This window comes from Dermochelys coriacea, chromosome 4 (genome assembly GCF_009764565.3).
Source record: "Dermochelys coriacea isolate rDerCor1 chromosome 4, rDerCor1.pri.v4, whole genome shotgun sequence".
NCBI classification, from domain to species: Eukaryota; Metazoa; Chordata; order Testudines; family Dermochelyidae; genus Dermochelys; species Dermochelys coriacea.
Genome location: NC_050071.1, coordinates 120,567,293 through 120,591,769, shown reverse-complemented (window position 1 = coordinate 120,591,769; position 24,477 = coordinate 120,567,293). Strand labels below are relative to the sequence as shown.

The following is a 24,477-nucleotide window of genomic DNA, read 5'->3' as shown; positions in this document are numbered from 1 at the left end:
CACCCGAATCTTAAACATCTTGTTTTATTATACATACAAGGGAAGTGTTACAGAACATTTTGCTAATTAGCATCTGGAGAAATCATAGGAGTTAAAGATATAAGACCTGCTATTTAAAGGATTGTTTAGACAGTACTCTGTCTAGTGCAGTTTTAAATGACTCAAGCAAAGGGTTTTATTCAACTTCCTTTTTGTGGACTGTTCCACACTGTAATAGACTTTGGCTATAATTTTCAAAAGTGCTAAGTGACTTTTGAAAATGGGACATAAGTGCTTAAGTCACTTAGCACTTTTGAAAATTATACCCTTCATTGTTAGTAAACTTCTTAATATGCAACCGAACATTTTCCATTGTTTAGTTTCTTCCTCATAATTCCTAGTTATTCCTTTTTTAACTGCTCTAAACAATTAATCACTCCTTGATGTTTACTAGTACATTCCTTTTAAATACTCGTGGAAGGTCAACATGAGTCGTCATTTGCCCAAGCTATACGTATTTTGTTCTTTTGTTCTTATCTTATAAATCATTTCTTCCAACTCTTATAATTTTTGTTGCGTTTTTGAAATCTAAGTGCTTTTTTTGGTACTGAGGTGGCCAGAAATAAACACAGTATTTAGGTAGATTCCATTTTATTGCTGCAGAATTGGACACTTCCCCATGTGAATTCTGACATTTTTTTGAGACTTCTTATCTTGCACACTCTCATATAGGCTACTGTCCTCTCTAATGCTAGTTTCTTTCAGCACTTCTGCTTCCCAAGCACTGTATTTTCCACCCACTGAATGTGGATTATTTTCTGCCAGGTTTTAATTGCTTTTATCTGCTTGTATTTAATTTAAGTTAATTTTTAGCTTGCATTCTACCAGATGAATTTCGTCTTTTAGATTATAACCTCTTTGGGGGCAGGAACTGTCATTTCTACGTGTTTGAATAGTGCCTAACACAAGGGGACCCAATCTGGTTTAGGCCTTTAGACACTAGTGTAACATAAATATGTAATATTAATAATTTTGATGATCAAGATAGTTTGGGAGATAAATTCACTTATTAAATCCCTGTTTATGTCCATATGGTTTGAGGTTTTTCTCCTTGACAGATTTGCCTCCTCCCCCATGCCACTTGTGAGTCATAGAGGTACTTGACTGAGTTGGTTCGCCCTCAATGTAAAAGAGAAGGAGCTGGCACTAGACCATATTCTGGAATGGTCCTTTGTCTCTGGAACAGGCTTCCCTCTCTGGTCCAGAATAGCTTGGCTGTGTTGCCAGTTAGGGCATGCTGTATATGCGAGAGCTGAGATGAAGGCGGGGTTTCATGGATTTCTGTGTATGAGAGAGGGGAGTTTTGTGTTCTGCTGACTGTTTAATTTTATTTCTGTTTTGCACACTTATGGCAGGGACATCTGGAGCATGGCATAGGCACCTCTTTTTTTATTTTTATATGCAAATCTAAGGAAATGTATTTTTTCCTTCAGCTTGATATGGAAGGGAGAAGTATTTAACTGTTCTCAGTGATGTACATTAGTACCAGAGAACAAATAACTTACAGTATACCTATCTGAATTAAAGATATTGACTAAGGGAAGGAATCAGGATAGATGTCCTGTCGAAGTCCCCATGAGGATAAATAAATTATTTCCCTGCAGTCCTAAGAAAAGTTGAATCCCTTAGTTTCCTTTAAAGTTGTTTTCTTTGCATGGCTGAGAGAGGAATGGAAAGAAAACAACATAGTATCCTGTTTATTGATTTTGCTAAATAGAGCTGGTGCTTGCTAGAAATTTCCCTGAAATATTTGGAGTTCTAAATTAGTAAAATATGTCTGAGATTACTTTTTAATGTGGACACTAAGATAATCTGCTAGTTTAAATTTTCCAAATTAAAATTTCCTAAATTTAAAAAAAAACTTGCTATTAGTGTATAGTTTATCTTGTCAATATCGAAGAAACTCTCCAGCAGTTCTGGATATTTTACAATGATGGCGCTGCATTATTTGAAGGGGTTTCCCCTTTTTTCCTTGCTTGCTCTGATGTGATCGTTCTTGTAGAAAGCATTTTACTTCTGCTGGTATATCTTCAAAATCTGATCCTTTCCCTTTAACTCTAAAGTCCCCACTTCTTACCAGCTTAGTCCTTCTAAAATGCTATAGCTAAAATAACTTTCCTATCCCAGTGCTCTGCTCATGTCACTCCTCCACATCCTTACTCTCTGAGGCCCTGATTCAGGATACCACTTAAACATGTGCTTAAGTCCATCCCTATTCAGAAAAGTACTTAAGCTTGTGCTTTCCTGAAGAGGGACCTGAATCCTTTTCAGGGGCTTTCTATCTCTCTATCCCTCTTTCCATATAGAGTTCAAAGGAGCTGCACAGTTATGCCATTGCCTACATCTCTGTTCTCATTGCCTCCTTCATGCCACCGCCGACCTATGCTTCACCCAGTCTCCTCTTCTGAGGATTCACTTTGTCTGTCTCCAGCTACTTACAACTTCGTACTTATGTCACACTATGTGCATACGTGGAAAAGGCTCCCTGTTTCCATTAACCAAACAAACTTTGAATCCTTTCTTAAAATTCTGTTCTTTCACCTTGCCTTCTAAAGCCAGTCTTCTCTCCAGCCACATCTTCTCCCAACCTCACACATGATCATTAATCGTTGCCTCCTCTCTGCCTAAATTCAGTAGCAAGCTACTTAGGGCAGGGATCTTGTCTTTTTACTGGAGGCAGTTGTTTTTGTACTTGCCCTCTCACAGGGTTTTTGAGTGATTCGTGCACCAGTCTTTGTCCGGAAACAGTCCCTGGTAGCGTGCCAGAGGTACCACAGCTGAGAGGCAAGCGCTGTAGACAATTCAGCTGCTCAGGCTCTGTTGGCCCTCCTGCCTCCTGCCAATAGTTTTCCACACCACACTCCATCCTGCTACTTCTCCTAAATTGCCACAGAATTTCCTGTCTTGGTGACCTACTACTAAACTGATTAGTCAGTTTTAAGTGTCCATGTAGAGCTTTGGTGTTGTGTAAATGGTTAACAGGACTATAATGGTGACATTGCTTTTGAAAAATGCTCACATCTTATAATCTTAGGGTTGCCCTCAAAGGCTTAAACTTCAGCCTTCGTGACACAGTGGAGGCCAGCTGCAGTAGAACATGGTGGTGAAGCACTGCCATTCTAAGTGGAATTCAAATGGGATGCCATCTCAATTGTCACTTCAAAGAGGAGGCATCCGATATGTCAAGCAGTGCTGTGCAGATATATTTGGCCTGATGTGCCATGTATATGAGGCAGCACCTAAGTGCTTGATGAAATATTCATTGAATGGCAGTATGAAGAATCAGAAGTAATGGAAGCTGAATTAAATTTACAGACCAAAATGGGAATTTCCTTTTGAGCACTCGGAGGACAAGAACAAATAATAACTTCTCCCTTTTCCCTCCTTGGTGGATTTATTTCTATTAGAAAAATTGCTAGGCGATTAAGAGCTTTGTTTGATGAAGGTAAAAGGTAATGGTGTAGACCAACACACTGGGCTGAAATACTACTAAAACCTTTTGCCAGAGCAGCTGGAGTAATCAATCCCCCCATCTGAGCTATGTACTGACAATGAGGGTAATATCAATAAGTAATGGCTCTGCATAACCCCTTGAAATTTTTGACTTTTAACTAACATGGAGCTGCACAAAACTTGGCAGCCATGCTTCATGTGTGAGATTTCTTGATGGTGAGAAATAGACACTGATTTGTCCCTCAGAGGCCTACAGAGCAGTCGTAGCAGCAGGTACGGGTGTGGTGGGAAGGGACAGGAATGTATTCCCCATATTCCTCAGAAACAGGGAGAGTGTGTGTGTGTGATGAAGGGAAAGGGTCAGGGCATCAGGGAAACCAGTAGGGAACAAGACATTGAGGGGAGGCAGGGTCTGCCATGGGATGGGTGATGCTAGGGAGATAGTTTGGAGTCCACAAGAGGGATTGTTTGGGGATGAGCGTGTGGAAGGGGTGAGCCTGTTGGGGTAAGACCTCTAATTATTTATCAAGCTTATTCGTTTTGTCCCATCAATGTGCCATAATCGTGAATTCAGCTCTGTGGATTACACTTTCCGTGACAAGACTTCACCTTTGAAGGAGAACTTTATTTATTCTTTGAATTCTAAGCTTTCTTGGGAGCTTCTTGCAGGCTGAATCCTCCTCCTTCCTCTTCTCATCAAAGCAGCACATGTTGCTCATAGGCTCCTGCCAAAGCCCACTCCAGGTGCTCCAATCCTATTTTTAGAGGGACAGCTCTTATTTCTGTCATTACATAATTTATATAGCTACTAACAAAAATACTACATACAAACAATACAAACACAACAATAAAATATTCAAACAAAATTATTACAGAATCTAAACAATATGAACGCATTTCTAAAACTTTCTATTGTACGGATCTCACACAGGCTCATTTGGTCCTTGGTCTTGTTTGCTGAGACTGTTAAAGGGGCCAACAGAGGTGGATATTTTTGTAATGTGGATGCCATGCTGCAGGTAGAGGGCAATGACATTGAATGGGGGATAGTTTTATCTATCTGTGTAGCTGGCTCACAGCAGGAGGTTGAAGAAGTTGCCACATGTCAGATCAGTCTTGTGACAATGGCATTTCAGCATCTTCAAAGGCTTCTGTTTGGGTGGCAGGATGTCTGTATGACAACCTAAGTTATACCTGTTCAATGCGGTAGCGATGACAACCTTGTTAGATGGAGCAGAAACATGTCTGTTAAAAACAGTAGAGGCAAGGAAACCAAATCGTTTTCAGTGTGAAAAGTTACAGCATATTTTTAACAACTGTTTGATTTTGTCACAAATGAGGAGATACTTAGATGATCGAGGCAATTTGCAACCTTGACCAGTTGAGAACAAGATGATTGCAGTGGTGAGATAATGATCAATGTGCAGAAGGCACACTGTTACAGAAGGTTGGTAGAGCTAAGGTTGAAAGAAAAATAATGTGAGGCTGACCATGAACGAGTTTGGAAGATGAAACTTTGAGGGATTTAAGAAGCCTAAATCCTCCCATGCTGACTCTTGCCGAAGGAAGAAAATGTGCAAGGGACTGTTTGAGATGGAAGTCCATTCTATGCCTCAGCTATACAGTAGTCATGTGAATCTGCTTCTGGGACTTTTGTCCAATAGGGACTGGATTTAGATCACCATCCCATCAATTAGGGAGCACTGGACAATCCTCTAATTATGACTTTCTGATTTGGGCTGAACTTGAACCATTTAATTTAGAGGGCTGCAGTTTATGGTTGTTGTAATTCTGGGAACTCATCCACTATGAAATAGACTAACTTAAAATGAAACAAAGAATCGCTTTCTTATTGCATCTTCAGATGGTATTGATTTTCTGACTAAACCACCTTATGCCAGATCCTTTCTGGAGGGTAAAGGACACACCAACTCTTGGAGCTGCTAATCATGACCCTGGGAGTCCCTCAATGCCAATTGGTGAGGGCACCCCATACTGTAACTCACATCAGGCCTGACATGCTCATTGCCCCAACACACCACTGTCATAATACGTATCTGAAAGGTGTCACATAAGGTATTGTGTGTAAACTGGTGAGACATTGGTCATGAAAATCACTGTGTGATGTATGTATGGGTTATACAAAATGAATGAGTGAGATTTATAGGTGAGTGCTGGAAATATGTTCTTAAATGCGTTGGGGAGTCAGAGTATAAAACCAGTTGGCTCTAGACAAAGGAATATGTATTTACCTATCTGACCAGCTTGGTTACAGGCAGAGAACAATGAAAATACGTTTACATATGGTAAACAAAGCCATCAAGCTAAACGAGTCGGGGAGAAGACCATTCAACAATCATTCTGGGGGGGCTTCCTGGCTCCTGAGACAAAGACAATGGACTTTGAGTAACAGAAGGGGAGCAAAAAAGACATTTGAATTATTCATCAGTTGGGGACATAAGAGGATAGCACTCTTTGAGACTATGCAAGCTGGACCCTCTTGGTCTGAAAGGCAAGAGGAAGCTTGGTTTCCTGCTGGAAACTTGATGTAAGTCAGAAACCTACTTAGACAAAGATTTGTAAAATTAAGGTATAGTCACTAGATAGCATGTTTTGTTCTGTTTGTAACCACACCTGTCTCATCGTTCTTGCTTAGTATCATTTAAATACCTGTTCTTTATTCATAAATTCTTGTTGTATTAAAAAAAATCTCAGTGCTCTGTATTAACAGTGGAGGGTGAGTACTCAGCTAACGTAACAGGGTGGGGTGTACGCGGCTGCTTTGGAGGCAGCAAACTTAATAACTTCTGTGGGTGTCTAGTGAGAGGGACTGGACACTGCAGAGAGACGGCTCCAGGGAGCTCAGGAATTGGGGTTTACTGATTGCTACCTGCAAGGCAAGGTTTAGACAGGCAGAATCTTGAAGAGTTTGCTGGCTAGGCTGACAAGCTGGTGTGTCAGTTCCCTGACACACAGAGTAGCAGCAGCAAAGTTCACTCCCGCTGAAGCAGAGCAGTAACACAGTAGCTCACAGTTCTGGGCAGTTCTGCTCAGTCCTGAGCAGATATCACACTCGCGTCTCCCAAACCCAGGAAACCCATTGTTAAGGCTGTCATCCTCTCCATAACTCCTATTTTTGTCTGTGAATTGTCTTTTTCCTGTAGAGCAGCATGTGATTTTTTTGAAAAAGCATTTTATTAACCCAATAAGCTGTTGCAATTCCTGGAAATCTTAGAGAAAGGTATGGTATCCTATCCTCCAATAGTCAGGAGCCCCTGCATGGGCTGAGAGAAAGAGAAAATTCCTTCTGTTTGCCAGTGGCCCGAGGGATGCAGGGGTTAATATTGCACCAGCTAGTTAGAGATTGATATGGAAAATGAAACTTTGAGCAGGCTTCAGGGACAGCAGCTTGGTAGGGAGAGTTGTCTTATCAGGGCCTTGCCTCAGCACCTGGCTCCTTATTTTTCATATCTACCTTTGGCTATTGTTGCAATTATTATCACTGTCATTATTTATTTGTATTTCAGTAGGATGCAGAGGCCCCAACTTAGATCAGGGCCTCCTTGCACTAGATGCTTTACTGGCTCCACCAGTTTTTCTCCTTTATTTCTTTCCATCAGCTTCAAAAGCTTTGTATTGCATCTCTCCAGGTGAAGGCTGGATATGGGTCCTGCTGGATACTACCAAAGCCATTCTGAGAATTGCCCAGTGGGGTTTACTTGTGAATATGTGGTGTGCCCTCTTTTGGTGCTGAGCATGTTCTCTTCATACTCCTGCTAGTCCAGGGAGCAAAAAAATGAACTTGGAGTCTGAACTCTGATCCCTTGTGTTCCACTACTGCTAGATTGCTGGGTTGGCACTAGCAGTGAATTTTGAACAGTTGGTGTAGGTGAAGATACAACCATAGTACAATGTAGTGCACTAAGAATCCTTATGAAATGTTCCGTGGGAAAAAATATAGTGAGGATGCTGAGGAAAACTTGTTTCCACAGTCTAAATTACTTGATAATGTTTGCTTGCTTTCTGAAATCCCCTTAGGCTGAGAGGAATTAGTTTTGTTACATTTCTTTCTCTGGAGTATCTGGGCTAAGTATAGATTATTGTGATTTTCTATTTGTCATTAATGTAAATATGATCAATAATTTGTTGATAGCGTTTTTCAGGTTGAAGCCATGTTGATAGCATGAGAAGAACATGTTGATAGCATGTTGGGCTATACAGCAATTCTTTTATTTTAGACATTCTTGATACTCCAACTGAATGAAAGAGCAAAAGCAGGATGTATAATGAAGCATGACAAAGTCTGGAGTTTGCAGTTGCTAATTAGAAACACCATGGAGAAATAATACTGACAGACAATTATCATTTTTTCCATTTCGGGGTCATAGTCAACTTATTTCTCATTGCTGACCTATTTTATATATGCTCCCCAAGTCATTTATATTTGGACACACTTTTGGCCGTCATTAATTGTTTTTCTTTTAAGGCTAACCTATTAAAGAAAAAAAGGAGAAATGGCATTCCAGTACTGTATGTTATAAGGATGGCTATAATTTTTACCACCAGTATCTGCACACCAAAGGCCATTCCACAAGAAAATAAAGAACCATTTGCAAGTATGTGGTACTTTGTGTTATTCTTAATTTATAATAACTCTGTTTTATGCATTTGTGACATGTCCATCATAGTAGCAAAACTATTAGGTCAATTCTTCTCCCAGATACAGACCATCTAATGCAAAGTTCTTGAGGACTTCAGAATAAGTGATACAAGAGAGAAGCATTTATTATCACTTTTGCTTCAATTATCTTTATGATAAATTCAGATATAGGAGTAAAGTGAACATAGGGATTTCCACAGCAAGACCCTGAAGAAGTCCTTTCTACAAAAAGTTGAGTGAGACTGGAGGCAAAATTGGAGAGTAGCTGTTTCTCACAGTATAATCCCCTGCTGCTTTACCCATTTAAATCAGAGATGCAGTCACTGAACTCCAGAAGATCTGAATAGGGCAATATATGACTGTACAATACAATATAATTTATTTGAATTTATTCAGGACAAAAAAAATCTGAATAAATAACAAAATAAATTCAGGACAAAATAAAAATCTGTTGGCCTAATTGGGGGAATTATCTGGTAAGCAATTTACATCCCACTACGTAAGCTAGATGTGGATAAAGGGAAAGAATATCTTGTTCTTAAATATCCGAGTTAAATCTGGAATAAGTATAAATTAAAAGGATTTGGGTAAATATTTTTACTGTGTTTTTGTAACTGTGGCTCTAATAGTATATTTTGTCCTACTTTGTTACATGATGTGAAGAAGAACTGGTGCATTAACTCTGATGCGTTTTACAATTGTTTAGTATATTAGTAAAGGGCTACTGTGATGAGCACAATATAAAATCCTATAGGGATGGATAAATATTTGACAAATTAAGATACTTGGAAATGTTCTGCTTTTGTTATAATTTGCATAGCTTCCAGATAAATATTTTTATTCAACAAGTTGCTTTGCACAACTCATTCTTTGTAACATGTTGATGAACAGATGTGTGGCTAACTCTAATTGAACTTTGAAAATGTGAAGGGAAATTTATGCCTATGTCTTGTAAATTTAACCAATGTGTTCAAATAGAAGAAATGATTTGTATGTCTGTGAAAAGATTGTCAGCCCAAAGAGACTATTTAGGATCCAGACGCTCTTTCTTTGCCTGAAATCAAAGTTTAATTGTTCTAATGATGGTCAGATTGGGAAATTTGGAGTAATCTAGTAAAATGGAACTTGGGGAACAGATGATGCATTATTTCAAATGTTTGGAGTTTAAGTCTTTCAGAGCCATATCCTGAGAGCAGTTTCTAACAAAACTCCTGTTCACTTCCATGGGACTTCTATGTACGTGGCTTTGTAGTAATATATGGCCCTCAGTAAACAATAGTACATTAGAAAATCTCTACAAGAAAGAGCCTGTATATATTCAGGGCCATATTTGAACCCTCAGCCTGGTTCTCTCCCAATCTTTGCTTCCTTCACTCTTGCTCTCACACTGCTGGGCATCTCTGGTGGAAATCCCATGATCAGGCTGACTTTCTGGACTTCAAATTCATTCTCCCCTTCTTCAGTTCTTTCCTCTTCCTAGCTAAACACTTTACTTCTGCAACCCAATTGAATCCTATATTCTCAGTCCCTGCTGCCTTTGCAGCACGTTTGACTCACCCCTCAAGCTCTTCCCATCTCTCTGCACAGGATCTTGCTGATTTGTTCCAAGAGAAAATTGACAAAATACAACATGACCTTGACCCTCCACTCAGCTTGCTTTCCCTTCTCTTCCAACAGCTTTCGCTTTCTCCTCCTCCTCCTCCCCTGTCATAGTTGCAGAGGTTTCTCCTTTGTTCCCCCTTCACTCGCCCCAGTGATTCCATTCCATCCAACAAAATCTAGGGGTTGGAAGTTGAAGCTAAACAAATTCAGCCTGGAAATAAGGTGTATATTTTTAACAGTGAGGGTAATTTAACTTCTGGAACAAGTTGCCAAGGACTATGGTGCATTCTCCATCACTGGCAATATCTAAATCAAGGCTAGATGTTTTTCTAAAAGATATGCTCTAGTTCAAACAACAATTGTTTTGGGGGAAGTTCTATGGTCTGTTTGTTCAGGATGTTAGACTAGTCACACTAGTTTCTTCTTGCCTTGGAATCTGTGAATGAATCTATTGCATCAAACATAAGTTACCTGCCTTCACCTTCTAGGCTCCTCACAGCCTATCTCCATGTTACTTGTCATCTATCATTCACTATCAAGATGGTTGATTCCTGCCTCCAGTTGGACCATGATGCCATCCTCTATCACCCATTTATTATATTTTCAAACAAGCACTTCATGTTTTCTCCTATGTCGTCCTTCACATTTGGGAGGAGCTCCTCATAAACATCCACAAAGTTACCTCAGTATCCTCCTTCAGAGCCCTCCTTTGCCTACAAAACAACTTGACAGCAATTAGGATGCTGGTATGCTGAGATGACTGCCTTTCATATTGACCAATATTGTCTCACTGTTTCCTTGTGTTCCCCACCTGTCTGTCTAGTGTAGCTTATTTTAGATTGTAAGCTCTTTGGGGAAGGGACCATTGTTTTTGTTTTGTGTTTATACAGTGCCTAGCACAATGAGGTTCTGGTCATGACTAGGGCTTGTTGGAAAAGTCCATGCAAGGTGCTACAGTAATACTACTACTATTAATATGCATATCTTTTTTTATTCATGCCTGCCCACCAGAAATTGTTTGTTTGTCAAATGTTTTATGTCCAGTTCAAATACAGACCATCAGTGGGCTTTTGTCCCATTTTACATTTCAGCTGTTTAGCAGCAAACTTCTGTTGTATCACACATTTGACAGGGACTACAAATTTAGGCCAGAATTCTGTTGTTTCCTCACATGAATGGACTCTCTGAAGTCAATGGGAGTACTCATGTTTGAAAGGTAAAAAGGATCTGGCTCATAATCTTGAGGAAAATAGGTGTGATGCTATTTTATAGGACCAAGGTATAGTTCTGTGACAAATTGAGATCTTTTATGTTACACCATCGTTCCTTATGAGACTGGTAGCTAAAAACTGTGAAAAATGGGTTAAGCTTTAACTGACCAAGATATAATGCCTCAGGATGTTGCCTGCACACCACTCAAATTCCAGTGGTGAGGAGAAAAATAACTTATTTCAGGACCAGAACCATTATCAGTATAGGTTAGAGACACAAATCCCAAAGAATGGAAAGACCTTTAATCTAATTGAAATACATCTGATGCACAAAGGCAGGAACTCGCTCTGATATACTAATGTGGAAATTTTAAAACCCACCTACGGGTGCCAGATGAGTGGTAGTCAACTCTCATCTGAGAGGATAGGCAGAAAAGGTTTAAATGGAACAGCACTTGCTCTTCTCTCTCAAGCTGTAGAAGCCAGGACCACCTGAGTTACAGAAGACCAGAGGGAGATATGAAGACAATGGTCTGTGAGCTTTTTAATAAGAATTTTTATCTGTTTGTTATGACTATTTATTTTTCACATTTCAAAAATAATTTTAGCTAGTTTCCAGTAATGCATTTTCTTTATAATTCACTTGTATTTTCCATGTTTGTTTTCTGTATCTTCCTGGGCAGAGTGGATATAAATCCTTTGTCCTTTATTTCCTTTATGTCCTCAGGTGTCTATTTTGAGCAATGATTTGTTTGCTTCTGGTTAATTGGATAAACAGGAAAGTGTATGAATATTATATATCTAGGGTAAAGTTCTAGCCCCATAAAAGTCAATGGCAAACATCTCATTGACTTCCACATGCCAGAATTAGGAGCCAAGTGTCTAAAGATGATGGTGAGAAGGTCCTCTTGGGTTAAGTTATACAAACTGTGGGAGTATGAATAATTTGAAGTATAACCTTCAATGTCCATTTAAAAATTTCTTATTGTACCATAAAAACAATGAGATGGACATGAGCTCACAAGGTGAAATCCTGGCACCAATGAAGGTAAACTAATGTGGGGAAAATATTCCAGGTCCCTCAGATTGATTAGGAGTATTTTATACAAAACAAATGTCATTAGTTGCAGAGTCTACTTTCTTAATTTAATGGAATGCTAGGTATAATTTCCATTTTGTTATATTTATAGTACTCTATGAACTGTAGCTAATATTGTCATCGATATTTACGATGTACTAGTTTTCTACAAATATAGAAAAATCAAAATTGCAACTTGATCTATATACTGAAATTAGATGATATACTTCATAGTAATTGTGCTTCTCATTTTTAAAGCCTTGCAAAGAATAAACTAGCAACACCCCTGTGGGAGTTGGGTAGAAAGCAGCACTATAATTTAATAGGTAAAGAAATAAAGGGGGAGAGATGAAGTGACCTGACTTGAGTGACAGTAGGAGATAGTGTTAGAGCAGAGGTTCTCAAATTGGAAGTGGGGGTGGGTGGGCCCTTCTGGGAGGTGGGTGCAGAATGTATTCGGGGGAGTGGGGTGCATGCAGTGTGCACACATTTAATTGTAAGCATGGACCACAATTACAGTTTTGCTTTTACTCTTATTACAATAGATAATTGGCTCATTTGGGCAACAGAAAAAAAAAAACCCATCTCAAGTGAAAAAACAAAGAAGCCAAAACTGATTCAAGTGAAGCACCACAGTCACTTATATCATTATATGTACGTACGTGTGTGGGTGTAGGTGTGAATAGGTGTAGGGGGGCATAGGGTATAAACTACTACAGATACAAAGAAGGGGGGCGCGATCAAATACGTTTTAGAACCACTGTATTAGAGGGATTAGAATTTGCTTGTTATTGCTTATATTACAATAAGAGAGGCTGCAGTTGAAATCAGGATGATTGTGTTGTATCTTAGATAGTTGTATAGACCCCATTACTGTAGTATCTGATCTCTCTTTAATGAGAAAGGGTAGGAAAGTACTATTATTTCCATTTTACAGATGGGCAACGGAGTCACAGAGAGACCAAGTGACTTGCCCAAGATGAAACAGGGAGTCTAGCCAAGCAGGGAATCATTTCTCAAATCCTGGGCTAGTACCCTAACTGCTGGACTATCCATCCTTGCTGATGTGCTAGGCACTGTACGAGAACCTAGCAGGAGACTCAGATCGCTTGAGTCCCTGTTCAGTGCTTTAACTATAAGACGACTCTTTTCTGGAGCAGACAGAAATGCGTATATTTTATTTGTGTGCATTTTTGCAGTTCAAGGTAATTGCTAGAATGTCTGGAGATTAGATGAGAATTGTTGTCTTTGCAAGTTGGCAGTGCTGCCTGCATCATTTGTGATGTCATGCCTCAATGTGCCATGTCCGAAGTCAGTATTTGTTAATGTCGTGGTTTTAAGTGATGTTTTAAATGCAGAAACAGCATTCCTGGAATGGCCATTTTGAGGGTCAGTATGTGTGGTAAATACAGGAAAAACAGTCTTGTGATGAGGTACTCTGCCATCGAGAGGTCAGCCCATCCTCTCCACATGGCTTGGCCCTTTTAAGGGTTTGGAAGGTCCTAATAGACACACATAGTGACCTAAGAGTCCTGTGAATGAATGGTGATTAGGGAAAGAGTCTGGAAACTGTACCTTTAAGGGCCTGATACCTTGCAGAGGAGGCAGTGGAAAGCTCCAAATCAACTGGGAAAGAGTTGGGAGAAGGGGAGCGGCATAAAAGCTGCCTCCTACCTCACGGTAATTGGATGCTGACAGGAGAAGGCAGGCTTGCTGAGCCCTCCAGATTGAAAGGCTAATTGGAGAGGGTGCTCAGAGGAAGGGAGTTGACCACAACTGACTAAGCTAAGGCAAGAGGCCTGAGATACAACCTCAGTCCCAGAGAGAGAGGGTTGAGGGGAACTGCTGTTTGAAGGAGAGAGATACTGACTGTCTTAAGGCAACAGACAGAGAGCTGCTAACAGTATGATCCAGCTGCCACAGGGAAGAGCTGAGACTGGCTTTTAGAAAACACTTCTGTAGTTGGTCCCAGGAGAAGCTGTGAGGAACTGCAAAGTCAGGGTGGGGGCAGCAGTCTGTAGATCTTGTGGAGATACCAAAGAGCGAGGTAAAGGTAGGAGCAGCCCTGGGAAAATGCTGGAGGGATTGAAGGAATGGTGCTTAGCTGCCTAAACAGGGTCCCTGGGCTGGAACCTAGAGGGGAAGGTGAGCCTGGGTTCCCCTGTCTTTCCCCTGGGCCAAAAAGAGAAACATGCGTGTCAAGAGTAAAAGAAGTCAAGAACGGCAAGTGCCTGATAGAGGCCGGGTGATGGACTTGAAAGACATTGGATTTTAAGTTTCCTATTTCTGGACTTTTTTCTGTTATCCCTGTAGAGGAAATGGACTGAGCAGTGACTTGGCCAGGGGGACTAGGCCGAGCACCTTGACAGACCATTGTGGCACCAGAACAACTACATGGGGCACTAGATATGAAGAAGCCCTGCAACACTTCACCCAGGCATGCAGCGGTGCTATAAAGGTAGCAGGCCTGATGACAAGTCTATCCAATCATTGGTGGTAACTTTAAAACACCAGCAGCAAATATCTCTATATCTACTTGAAGCACTGTTCTTCTACCTGAAATTTGAAGGTACAATGTTTGCTCAATGATAAGTGTTTAATCAATGATAAGGTGAAGTATCTGTCTTCATTTTATTTACTCAATGCTGAAATCTTTAGACTCCTATGGTTAATAGTATCTATCCTAGTGATTCCAAACAGTGACTTATATAGCACTAATCTTTCTGTTTGCTTATACGGCCCCTATCACAGTGTTGTCAGAGGCCCTCAAAGACTCTTAATGAATTTATCCTGAACAACTATCCTGTTAGTTACAAAAGAAGAGCTGAGATGCAGAGACCTTACCATGATTTGCCTAAGGTCACACAAGATGTCTGTCTGTGGCAGTTCTGAGAACTGAACTCAGATTTCTTTTGTTTTAAGTCCAGTGGCTAAACCACAAGACTGTCTTTCTACCGTAATAGTACTTCAGGTTTTTGTGACCGGTATTCCCTCCTTCCTCTTCCTACACTAGTAGTGGACCCTGGTGCACTGCTGGTTTGTCTTAATCAGATCTGTATATTTCAACCCACAGTGGTGCTAGCACTGCTTCAAATATTAGTCTTTTAAAACAAGCAACTAGTTAGTACATCTAAGATCTTGGTCTGGTGATCTGGTAAGATTGCCCAAAAGTTTGAGGAACATGGCTGGTCTACTCACTTAAAAGAGTTCAGTAATATGAATCTCTGTAACTGCACTTGTTTAAAAGGCTTTGGCAAAAGGATGTTTATTTTTCGTTGCAAATGAATGATATTTCAGTGACATTTCTCTTCCTTCCGAAGAGGCTCATCCCCATCATTCCGTTCTCTGGGTGAGGGGAAAAATACAGTGAGTGAGAACAGAAGCACTAAGGAACTCCCTCCATATATGTAATCTGCAAGCATTGCCTGTGTCTACCTCCCCCTACCTGTACTATCAAGTTGCTAAGAAACCTGAGATTTTCTGTTCCTTCTTGCTTTTTATTCTTTCATACATTATAATTTGCCTTTTAGTATAGAACTGTGGCACGTAAACTCTGTATTGGGTTTATTTCACCTCGTATTTTCCTTAGATTTCCTAATCTTTTAACAATTATTTTTTCATAGGTAGCTTTTGGCAGTTCACTGGTGTTTATACACACTGACACTGAATGATTGTTGCTTTTGCCGATTATGATAATATTGACCAGTACCAAATTGTACCTTCATGCTAGCGTGGAATATGTGTCAGTGCAAACCTATTTAAGCAGCCTGAAGTTCCCTTCCCCCCTATTTAAATTTTTCATTGCCCATTCACCAGCAGAAGAGCTAAAATAATTACCTGCAGTCTCATTTTTCACTTTACTACATGCAGATGTTGTGTGGTTGGGTAGTGAGAAGCTGACTGGGAGGGGCCTGCTCTGATGCAGCATAGGCATATGACAGCAGTAGCAGCAACAGCAATCACAGAGCTTCACCGGGCAGCCTTTGCTGCAGTACGCTGATTACCACTTTCTTAGCATCCGGCAAGATTCCACAGCAGCAAGCACTTGGAGCAGACTCTGCATGGGAGCTTGTTTAAGGAGTACGTGACGAAAGAATTGGGTTATTCTTTCACTGCAGGAGAAGTGCCTGTAGTTTCTCCACACAGACCCCCTCCTGGGTTTTTTGCATTCTTAATTTATTGGAGCTTTTGTCCCCCTTTCTTTTTTGCTATTATTATTATTATTTTATTTTATTATTCATCCCCCAAATCTGTGCTGCATCACTAGCTCTCATTATGCTGTGCTCAGTAGCCCAGTCTGTTCTCTGCCTCTGCTAGGCAGTGGCAGCATGGATGGTGCTCTTGTGACGACCTCTGCTGATTCTATCAGTCCACTGCGGATAGGCATGCTGAGTAATCCTGCTGTAAATGGGCGAGGACACGGACACACGAAAAATTAATCACAGCTTTCTTCGAGACCACAATTATGTGACTGAAGGTAACATAAATGTTGTCATGATTCTCTTCGTCTGCTCTTGACTGCCTGTGTTTTCCAAGCAAAAAATGCATTGCATGTTTGGATATGTGTTTTAAAAAATTCTGTGGAGTAGATGCTGCAGAATCAGTTTGGATTTGTTAAACCCAAAGGGTATTCTGTCATGCTAGCACAATATACTGAACTACATGGATTAGAGAATGTGTTACATTATGATCAATCTGCGCTAGTGAAGTATGCAGCACCTAGCATTGCATGCCTAGCAGATGCACTGGAAAAGATCAGAGACAAGTGATATATATTTTTTTTTAAAACAGACTTGTTAGCTCAAAACTCAAAAATAATCTGTAATATTAACTGTATTGGTGATTTACTGAAGGATGTGCATCTAATTTTGACAGTTGTATCAGAACATCACAGAAATTGCTGTGTTTATTTCCTTGAGAACAGTATAAATCTAGAAGCAATATGTATACATCATCTTTGGAATACTAGTGGCTTCCGCCCAGCTTCTATGTATGTGCAAAGGATTAGAGGAAAAGAAAGAACTGCAGTTTGAGTCTTTCAGTGGCTGGTAGCTTGTTACATAAAAGAGGATGCACCTGCAGGTGACAGATATTTTACACTGAGAGCCAACTTACCTTCCAGCCAGGTACATAGCTTGGGTCATGATACTGCACAGCTTCATGTTTCATTGCTGAAAAGTTGGTTGTAAAAATAGGCCATCATGAGATTGCTTGAACAGAGGAAATGTATGGTTATTTGTAATCATGGACTTCTAAATATGTATTTGTGTGTGTAGTTTTAACAGTGTTTTGAAGCAATAATAGCAGTATTGTAAGTGCAGTCTTGTGTAATAGGAGTATATTTAACATCATGTTCAATCAATACCACTTGAGACTGAATCTCCGGGTTGTGTCGTCATTTGATCAGTGTTCAGTCATCTAATGCTGTTATGTTGCATCCTGAAATATCAGCTGAGAATAGCTTGATTATTTGTGATTTGCATTTTTTTTGAGGATGCAGAGCACAGCAGGATTATTTATCTGCACTAGAAATACAAAGCAGATTTTCAAAGAGAAAATAACAAAACGCTGTGTTTGTTCTCTCTAAGCAGTACCATTGGCTAGTATAATTATTTGGTAATCTTGCCTGTAAGGTATTTCTTGCTTTTCGGTTCATGTGTTTTTGAATTCTTCCTTGTTTTTTTGATCATGTTTTGTTGTTTATAAGGTGCTTTATGATTACTTTTTTTTTAAACTCTTGAGTTGTGATTAGTTAAAATAACATTTGACAAAACTTTCTCTCTTAAATGTATACTAGAATTACAAAGATATACAGCATGACTTCCGCAGTGAATTACATGTTGAGGTTTTAATGCATGTTTGGTACAATTGTGGGCCTTTGTTGGGATGAAGACTGCAAGAAGACAGGGTACATTTTGATGTGTTTAATAGTTTTGGTAACTTTAGGGAAACAATCCCTTTGGATTTTGTAAATAATGTTTTGTAAAATATGTTTGTGTGTTGCAATATGTGGATTTTTAAAAACAAATTATCATATTTAGTCAGCATTGCTGTGTACAATAAGGCTGTGGCTCACCTTTTAGCTTCAGTTGATATTCAGAGCAGAAGGTAGTAATGATCTTCTATGATTGTTACATGTGGACTGACCTGCCTGAATCAGATCAGAACAACCCTCGAACAGGAATGTCAGCTGTAGCTATATTGTCTTTATGACCAGAAATCCGGATGACACATTTGGTGGATTGAACATGAGGAGTGGTGGCAGAGGAAATCTTGTGTTAGGGAAGTGTTGCTTCAGCAGCTCCATCTAGTGTAACACATCTCAGGGAAAAAGGCTGAATTAGGAAAAACTGACATACAACTCTTCTCTCCTCCATTATCTTGTAAACGTCACACCTTGGAGATCACAATACACATTAAAAGACCACACTGATCAGGAGCAGGAAGTAAGGAATAAGCCTTTCTTCTCTGAAATCCACCATGCTCTTGAGGATACCTTCAGTTTTAAAGTCCCATAAAAAGAACCTCCAGTAATTCTAATCTTTCACTAATGTAACTTTATTAGAACATATACTGGGGTATTAAGAAGTATTTGTTTCTTTTTTCAAAGATTTTGGTCATTGAAATAGCCTCTTAAGATAACATTTCTCCTTCATAAAAGTCCCACGGGAACAGCAATCACCACACATTATCCTATCACACTTCAGTATTATGCATAAATTAATTAACACAGAACATTCAGGCACAGAAATAGAATTAGCATTGATTATATTTTGGCATACAATTTTGTTCTGGCATAAAACAACTCTTGGGGTTTCTTTGATAGGGTGTAAATACAAATTTCCTGTTACCCACCCTCATCTGCCATGAAACTAGATCAAAGCAGAGGTTTTGTGATCTGGTTGATTTAAAATAAACAATTCTTGCTTTTTATTCAAACATTTTTTAAAATTACCTATTGTTTTGATATATCTAAGTCCACATGTAACTTAATTATTTTCTCCTGAACTCAGACATTTAAAACTGCTGTAAGAGACTCCCTCAATCTTCACTTCTATGCCTGCCACCCCATACAGCAAACTAAATTCACTTCCAGAAATAAGGCATTTCTGACCTTTTATTTACTTTTCCCTCTCCTTTCCTTAGGGAAAATAAATCAACAATCAAGAGGACATCTGAAGTTAATTATGGCATTGTTTCACTTCTCCCCTTCCCCCCCCCCCCCCCCCGCTTCAGTGCATGGATAACAGTACTGATATAAAGTTAAATGATTAAGTGACATCCAAATTCATACCTTATATAAAAACTATGTGCCAAATCTGGCTCATTCTACTCATGCCAGTGGACCAGTTGTTTTCAGTGGTACTATTTGCATGAGTAAAGCACACAGGATTTGAGCATATATTTTTGCTATTTTTAATGCCAAGGTAGCTCTTCCAAGCAGCATTGTTTATACTTCATTTATTTTACATTGGGGTTATCTGGGCTAATTATGATTTGCCTTAATTTTTAGAATTTAGGTTATTTTAAAAACTTCTTGTTTGGCTTGTCAAGGTTCTTCTGGGAAGTAGGTTTTAGCTTAACCGTGTCTTGTTTGGACTTGATCCTGCTGTTGTGTTTGCAGATTTCCACTTAAGTTAATGGCATTACAACAAGCATTAATTTGGGCCATTTTCTCATCTTAGCTCATAAAAATGTTTTACATTTAAGTGAGTTTAAAAAAACAAGAAAAACACAAATGTCCAGTTGAAACAAAAAATGTATTTTGCAAAGTTTTCATGTGCCAGAGATAGGTTTTTTAAAAAAAAATCTAAAGTGAATTTCACTGCTGTGTTATATTTTATCAGTACTGTTTCTTGCTCTTGCATCCAAACTCCTGGACCTGTGGGAATCATAGGGATGTCATTTGAAGCAGAGAACAGTTTTCCAGTGCTGGGAAAATATGTTGTAAAGATCATGTACGACCTCTACAGCTATAGAACATTGTTAAAGAGAGTAGGGAAACAAGGAGAAGAGACAGGTTAACATAGGACAGAACAAGGAGGTGAAGAATAGAGGATTAGGTCTATTGTGACACAGACTAAAACAGGGAAGGCAGAAGATGCTGTTTTTCAAGTAAAGAAATGGAGAGATACCAGAAGAGAAGAATGGTAGGAGAATAAATTACATTTGGAAGCTCTTTGGGGAAGAGAAGGTTCTTAACATGGAACCTCAACCATGCCTGGGACCTCTAAGTATAACTGTAATACAAATAATAAAGAGTAATAATAAACTATCAGGAAATGACCCATAGAAATGAGAAGTAGAAGAGAATCTGGCAGGAGTTCTCAACCTTTTTCTTTCTGAGACCCCCGAATATGCTATTAAAAACTCCGTGGCCCACCTGTGCCACAACAACTGGTTTTCTGCTTATAAAAGTCAGGGCTGGCATTAGGGAAATTGCCTGGGGCCCCATGCCACAGGGCCCCCCGCAAAGCTAAGTTGCTCAGGCTTTGGCTTTAGCCCCGGGTGGCAGGGCTCAGGGCCCCATGCTTTAGCCCCATGCAGTGGGGCTTTGGCTATCTGCCCTGAGTCCCAGCAAGTCTAATGCTGGTCCTGCTTGGAAGACCCCCTGAAACCTGCTTCCCCTCCCCCCCCGGGTTGAGAACCATTGGAATATGGTACAGTGCTGTCTAGAATGGATCAGAGAAGAATAGAGAGAACAGGAAAAGGATAAGCCTTACTGGGACTTTTCACATGCTTAAAGTTAGTTGGCTTAATAGTCCTAGTAATGAATGGGACTACTCATATTCATAAAGTTAGAGCACCTTTCTGAACTGGGACCTAGATGAGGGGGAAAAAACAATCTCTTTTTTGTTTTCCTGGCAGAGGATATTTTGGGGGCAAGGGATGAGATGGCTCTCTGGAGCATGTGCACTATATTTCTGGCTATCCTGTGTTCAGTAGATAAGTATTTGGCAGAAACAGAGAGAAAATTAACAAAAATTCACTACAATGCCTACAAAACTCTGTGGCAGGAGAGTGGGGGAGAGAATCCAGGGGAAACAATATCTCCAAGACCCAAGTTTACCGAGAGAATTGATCCTCGGAAAACTTTTCAGAAAGTTGGTGGAATTGCCAACCCAAGAGTTTTAAATCCAAGTGTCATATCCCCAAAAACCTGAGATTGGCCAAAAAACCATGATATTTTAAAAAAATAAGTTTGGGATTCTTTTAATTTGCCTTCTGGTTTTGTTTAACTTTCAGTTTTCACATTTTCAAGCTTTTTCTCTGAAAACACACAGAAAAGTCACTTTCTGCAAACAGGACCTAACAGTGGAGTGTGTGGTCTGCACATTTGTTTATCTGTGCCCCTAATTCAGCAGTGGCACTTTCACATTCCACTGTTTCTGTTGGAGATCATTCCTGTTCCTGGCAGAAAGGGTCTACATGGAAAGGTTGGCTGTAGTGCATTGTTTGCAGAAATGGGGCAGCACTCTTTCCTTAGTTATGGCCCTACAAATCCAACTAAAGTCAGCATAGCTGCATGGATATAACTGAGAGAAGAATCTGGCCTTTACGGTGCACCCATTTATATAACCAAATACAGTTCTAGAATTTGTTTCCATTGTTTAAATTTTATTAAAAGGTAGTAGCCATGTTAGTGATGTATTAACCTCTTTAAATGCTATATCTGAAATATGTGAATTATTAATAATGAAGCATAGAATATAGTAGTGAACCATATTTATAACCATTTAAAACAAATGTTTGTTGTACGGTGTGAAAATGCCATTTTTATGTAAACTGTTGTACATGTTGGAAACATTACAATGATTTCATGAATATTTTTGGAGGAAAATCAAAGCATGACATAAAAAACAGGATGTCTGTCTTGTCTAGCCCTTACTTTTAAATAATCAGTATCTATTCCTGTTTAATCCAAGATGGAGGAAATTATCCATCTTCATTTGCCAGGAAGGAATTTATATGTAAGCTTGTTATTAATAACCATCTTCAAACATAGAAGAACTTCCTTATTTGATGAAGGGATGGCGTCCTAGAGTGTCTTCTGCTCATATATGTATTACAGAGTGTTGTCGGTTGGCTTGTGTGTGTGCTCATTGTACACTGTACCTGCCCTGCAGATAGCTGGCTCAGCAGACCTTGATAGTACTACCCAGAAAGACCACAGACTTCGTTCATTTGCGAAGGTGCTCGGCCAGGATTATTGCTGATGAAGCACGGTACTAGTATGCTGTTACATATCTGCCCACGACAATGGACTCAGCTCAGTCAGCAGTGGGATTTTCTGCTGGCCCCTTGGCTGGACAAAGATGCCCCTCCTATGATCTCTTGTATGCATTGATATAAACAATTAGTTATTACACTTCTGACATGGTTAGTTACCGTCCCTTATACCCACTGGTTTGAGCAAAACACCTCCATCCATCATTCTGTTCTCCTATCCTTGTCTTTACATGGGGTTGGTATGTTCCTGTATCATCTCTCAGGACTGTGTTTATGCCATTAGTCTATGTTGGGATGTACCTGTACTAGTCTTGTAGAATGTGTTTACGTGAATACCCTGTACCTAGTACTTCTTAGGAGTGCCTGTGTTTTAACAACGCTAGCTCTGTTTTTGCCAAGTTCATGTACTGGACAGTGAATTTGTAAACAAGAATCTGCTTTATGACAGGGCCTGACTTATGGTCATAGCATGGACTGACTTTGCTGACTATGGTTCAGGCCTCAGGTCTTACACGAGGTCCAGTACTCCAGGCTCTCTCCTTCTACTATACAGAGGAGTGTAGGAATTGCTGTACTGGAATCAGAAGCTGTGGTCTATCTTGTCCATTATCCTGCCTTTGAGAGTGGCTAGTACCAGTTTTATCAAAGAAAGATACAAAGGATAGGATAACCTGTCCACAGGGAAAGTTTCCTTGTAATCATTAATGATTAGAGATTGTTTTATGCCCTGAAGATTGAGGGTTTATAGACCTTTCTAAAAAATGAGTTTTGTATTATAACTCTAGATGTTCTTACTAATTCTCATTCATCACTTGTAATCTGTTTTCTCTCACATCAGAAATGAATAGGGATGAACCCTGGTCAACCTTGCCTTATCCCAGAACTTCCGGTTATGTTCTTAGATGGTGCTGTGTGCAGTGGATCCAATCAATCTTTCATCCAGAATTCCAATCAAGTGAATATTTTGGACGGCCCTGAAACATTTTGGGTAGACAAGGTTTAGTCTGTCCAAGTGGTAGGCTCAGTCCTGTAACCCTTATTCATAGGATTTGAGGAATGTGGACATTGGATGCAGGATCTGGCCCAAAGTGAATTGCAGTGTAATAATACTTGTTGCTTATACTGTAGAGTTTACATATTAAAAAAAACTGTTAACCTAATTTTCATACCGTTTCTGGGAGACACTGAAAAGTGTTGTCAACGCCATTGTTCAGTGGCTGCCCAAGCCTACAGGCGAGTTGGCAGCAGAGCCAAGGCTAGATTTCCTGACTCTGGATTGAAATTTAAATTTTCCTGACTCCCATTCCATTGCCTTTACTCTAGACCAGAATCCAAAAGATCCCTCAGCATGCATTTGCTGTTGGTTGCTTGAAAGATGGCCTGTTTAACTAACAACTAGTGTAGCAACTGGCCATTTGATATACACAAGAGAGCATTTTAAAATTCACTGTGTTGTGAAATGTTTGGGGGCTTGGATTGTATTTTTGGAGAAAGTAGCATCCCTACATATTAATACTAGGGTGTGTGGGGCGGGTGATTCTTCAGTGCTTTCTATCTTATATTTTCATTCACACCTGTGTAATATGGGTTTTAAATGCTATTAAATTAGAATGCTGCTACACTTTTTACTTTCATTTTGCAAAGGTATAACTGACTACACAGGGTGCACAACATTGGAGAATTGGACTCTTTATATTTAAATTGGACACAGGGTTACATAGTCCATGTCAGACCAATTGTACACATTTTTTTAGGAAGTGGTAAATGTTGTCCTGTGTACATGAATATGAACTTTAGTCTCTCACCCAAATGTGTCCCACAAAGAATATGAACATGACACGCTAGAATGACCAAGTTATACCAGTTCCACAATTATGAACCCTACACAAATGCAAGTGAGGAGCGCAAATTCCCAGTTGCCAGAACTGCCAACAGGTGCCTCAGTGAAAAAAAGATCCCGTGTTTGTTTCAGTAATTTAAAAAAAAACCAATATTTGTCATGAATTCTGAAGTTCAAGAGGTCAACATTGCATGTATAAAATGCATATATAAAATATCTATCTATGCAAGCTTTGTAGATTTTCTTCTAATGGAAACTGACAGTTCAAAAGCACTGAATAATGTAAAACTAAAGAACATAGTGCACATAGAGCAGCTGTCATCGTTCACTGCAGGAGCAGTTTATTCAGCACATGCATCATTAT

General features: G+C 39.6%; 1 protein-coding gene across 4 annotated transcripts in view; it reads left to right on the top strand.

Moving 5' to 3' along the window:
- Positions 1-24,477, top strand: part of PPP2R2C (protein phosphatase 2 regulatory subunit Bgamma) — a 295,114-nt gene that overhangs the window by 59,852 nt on the left and 210,785 nt on the right. Inside the window, exon 1 of one of the 4 annotated variants that reach the window (XM_038400509.2) lies at positions 15,963-16,520. The exons of 2 other annotated variants lie outside the window; for them this stretch is intronic. In XM_038400509.2, coding sequence (XP_038256437.1) covers positions 16,451-16,520 — 70 coding nt within the window. In that variant the 5' untranslated portion in view covers positions 15,963-16,450. Of the gene's footprint in view, positions 1-15,962; positions 16,521-24,477 lie in introns of those variants that run through there. One more of the 4 variants, XM_038400511.2, reaches the window with a different exon arrangement.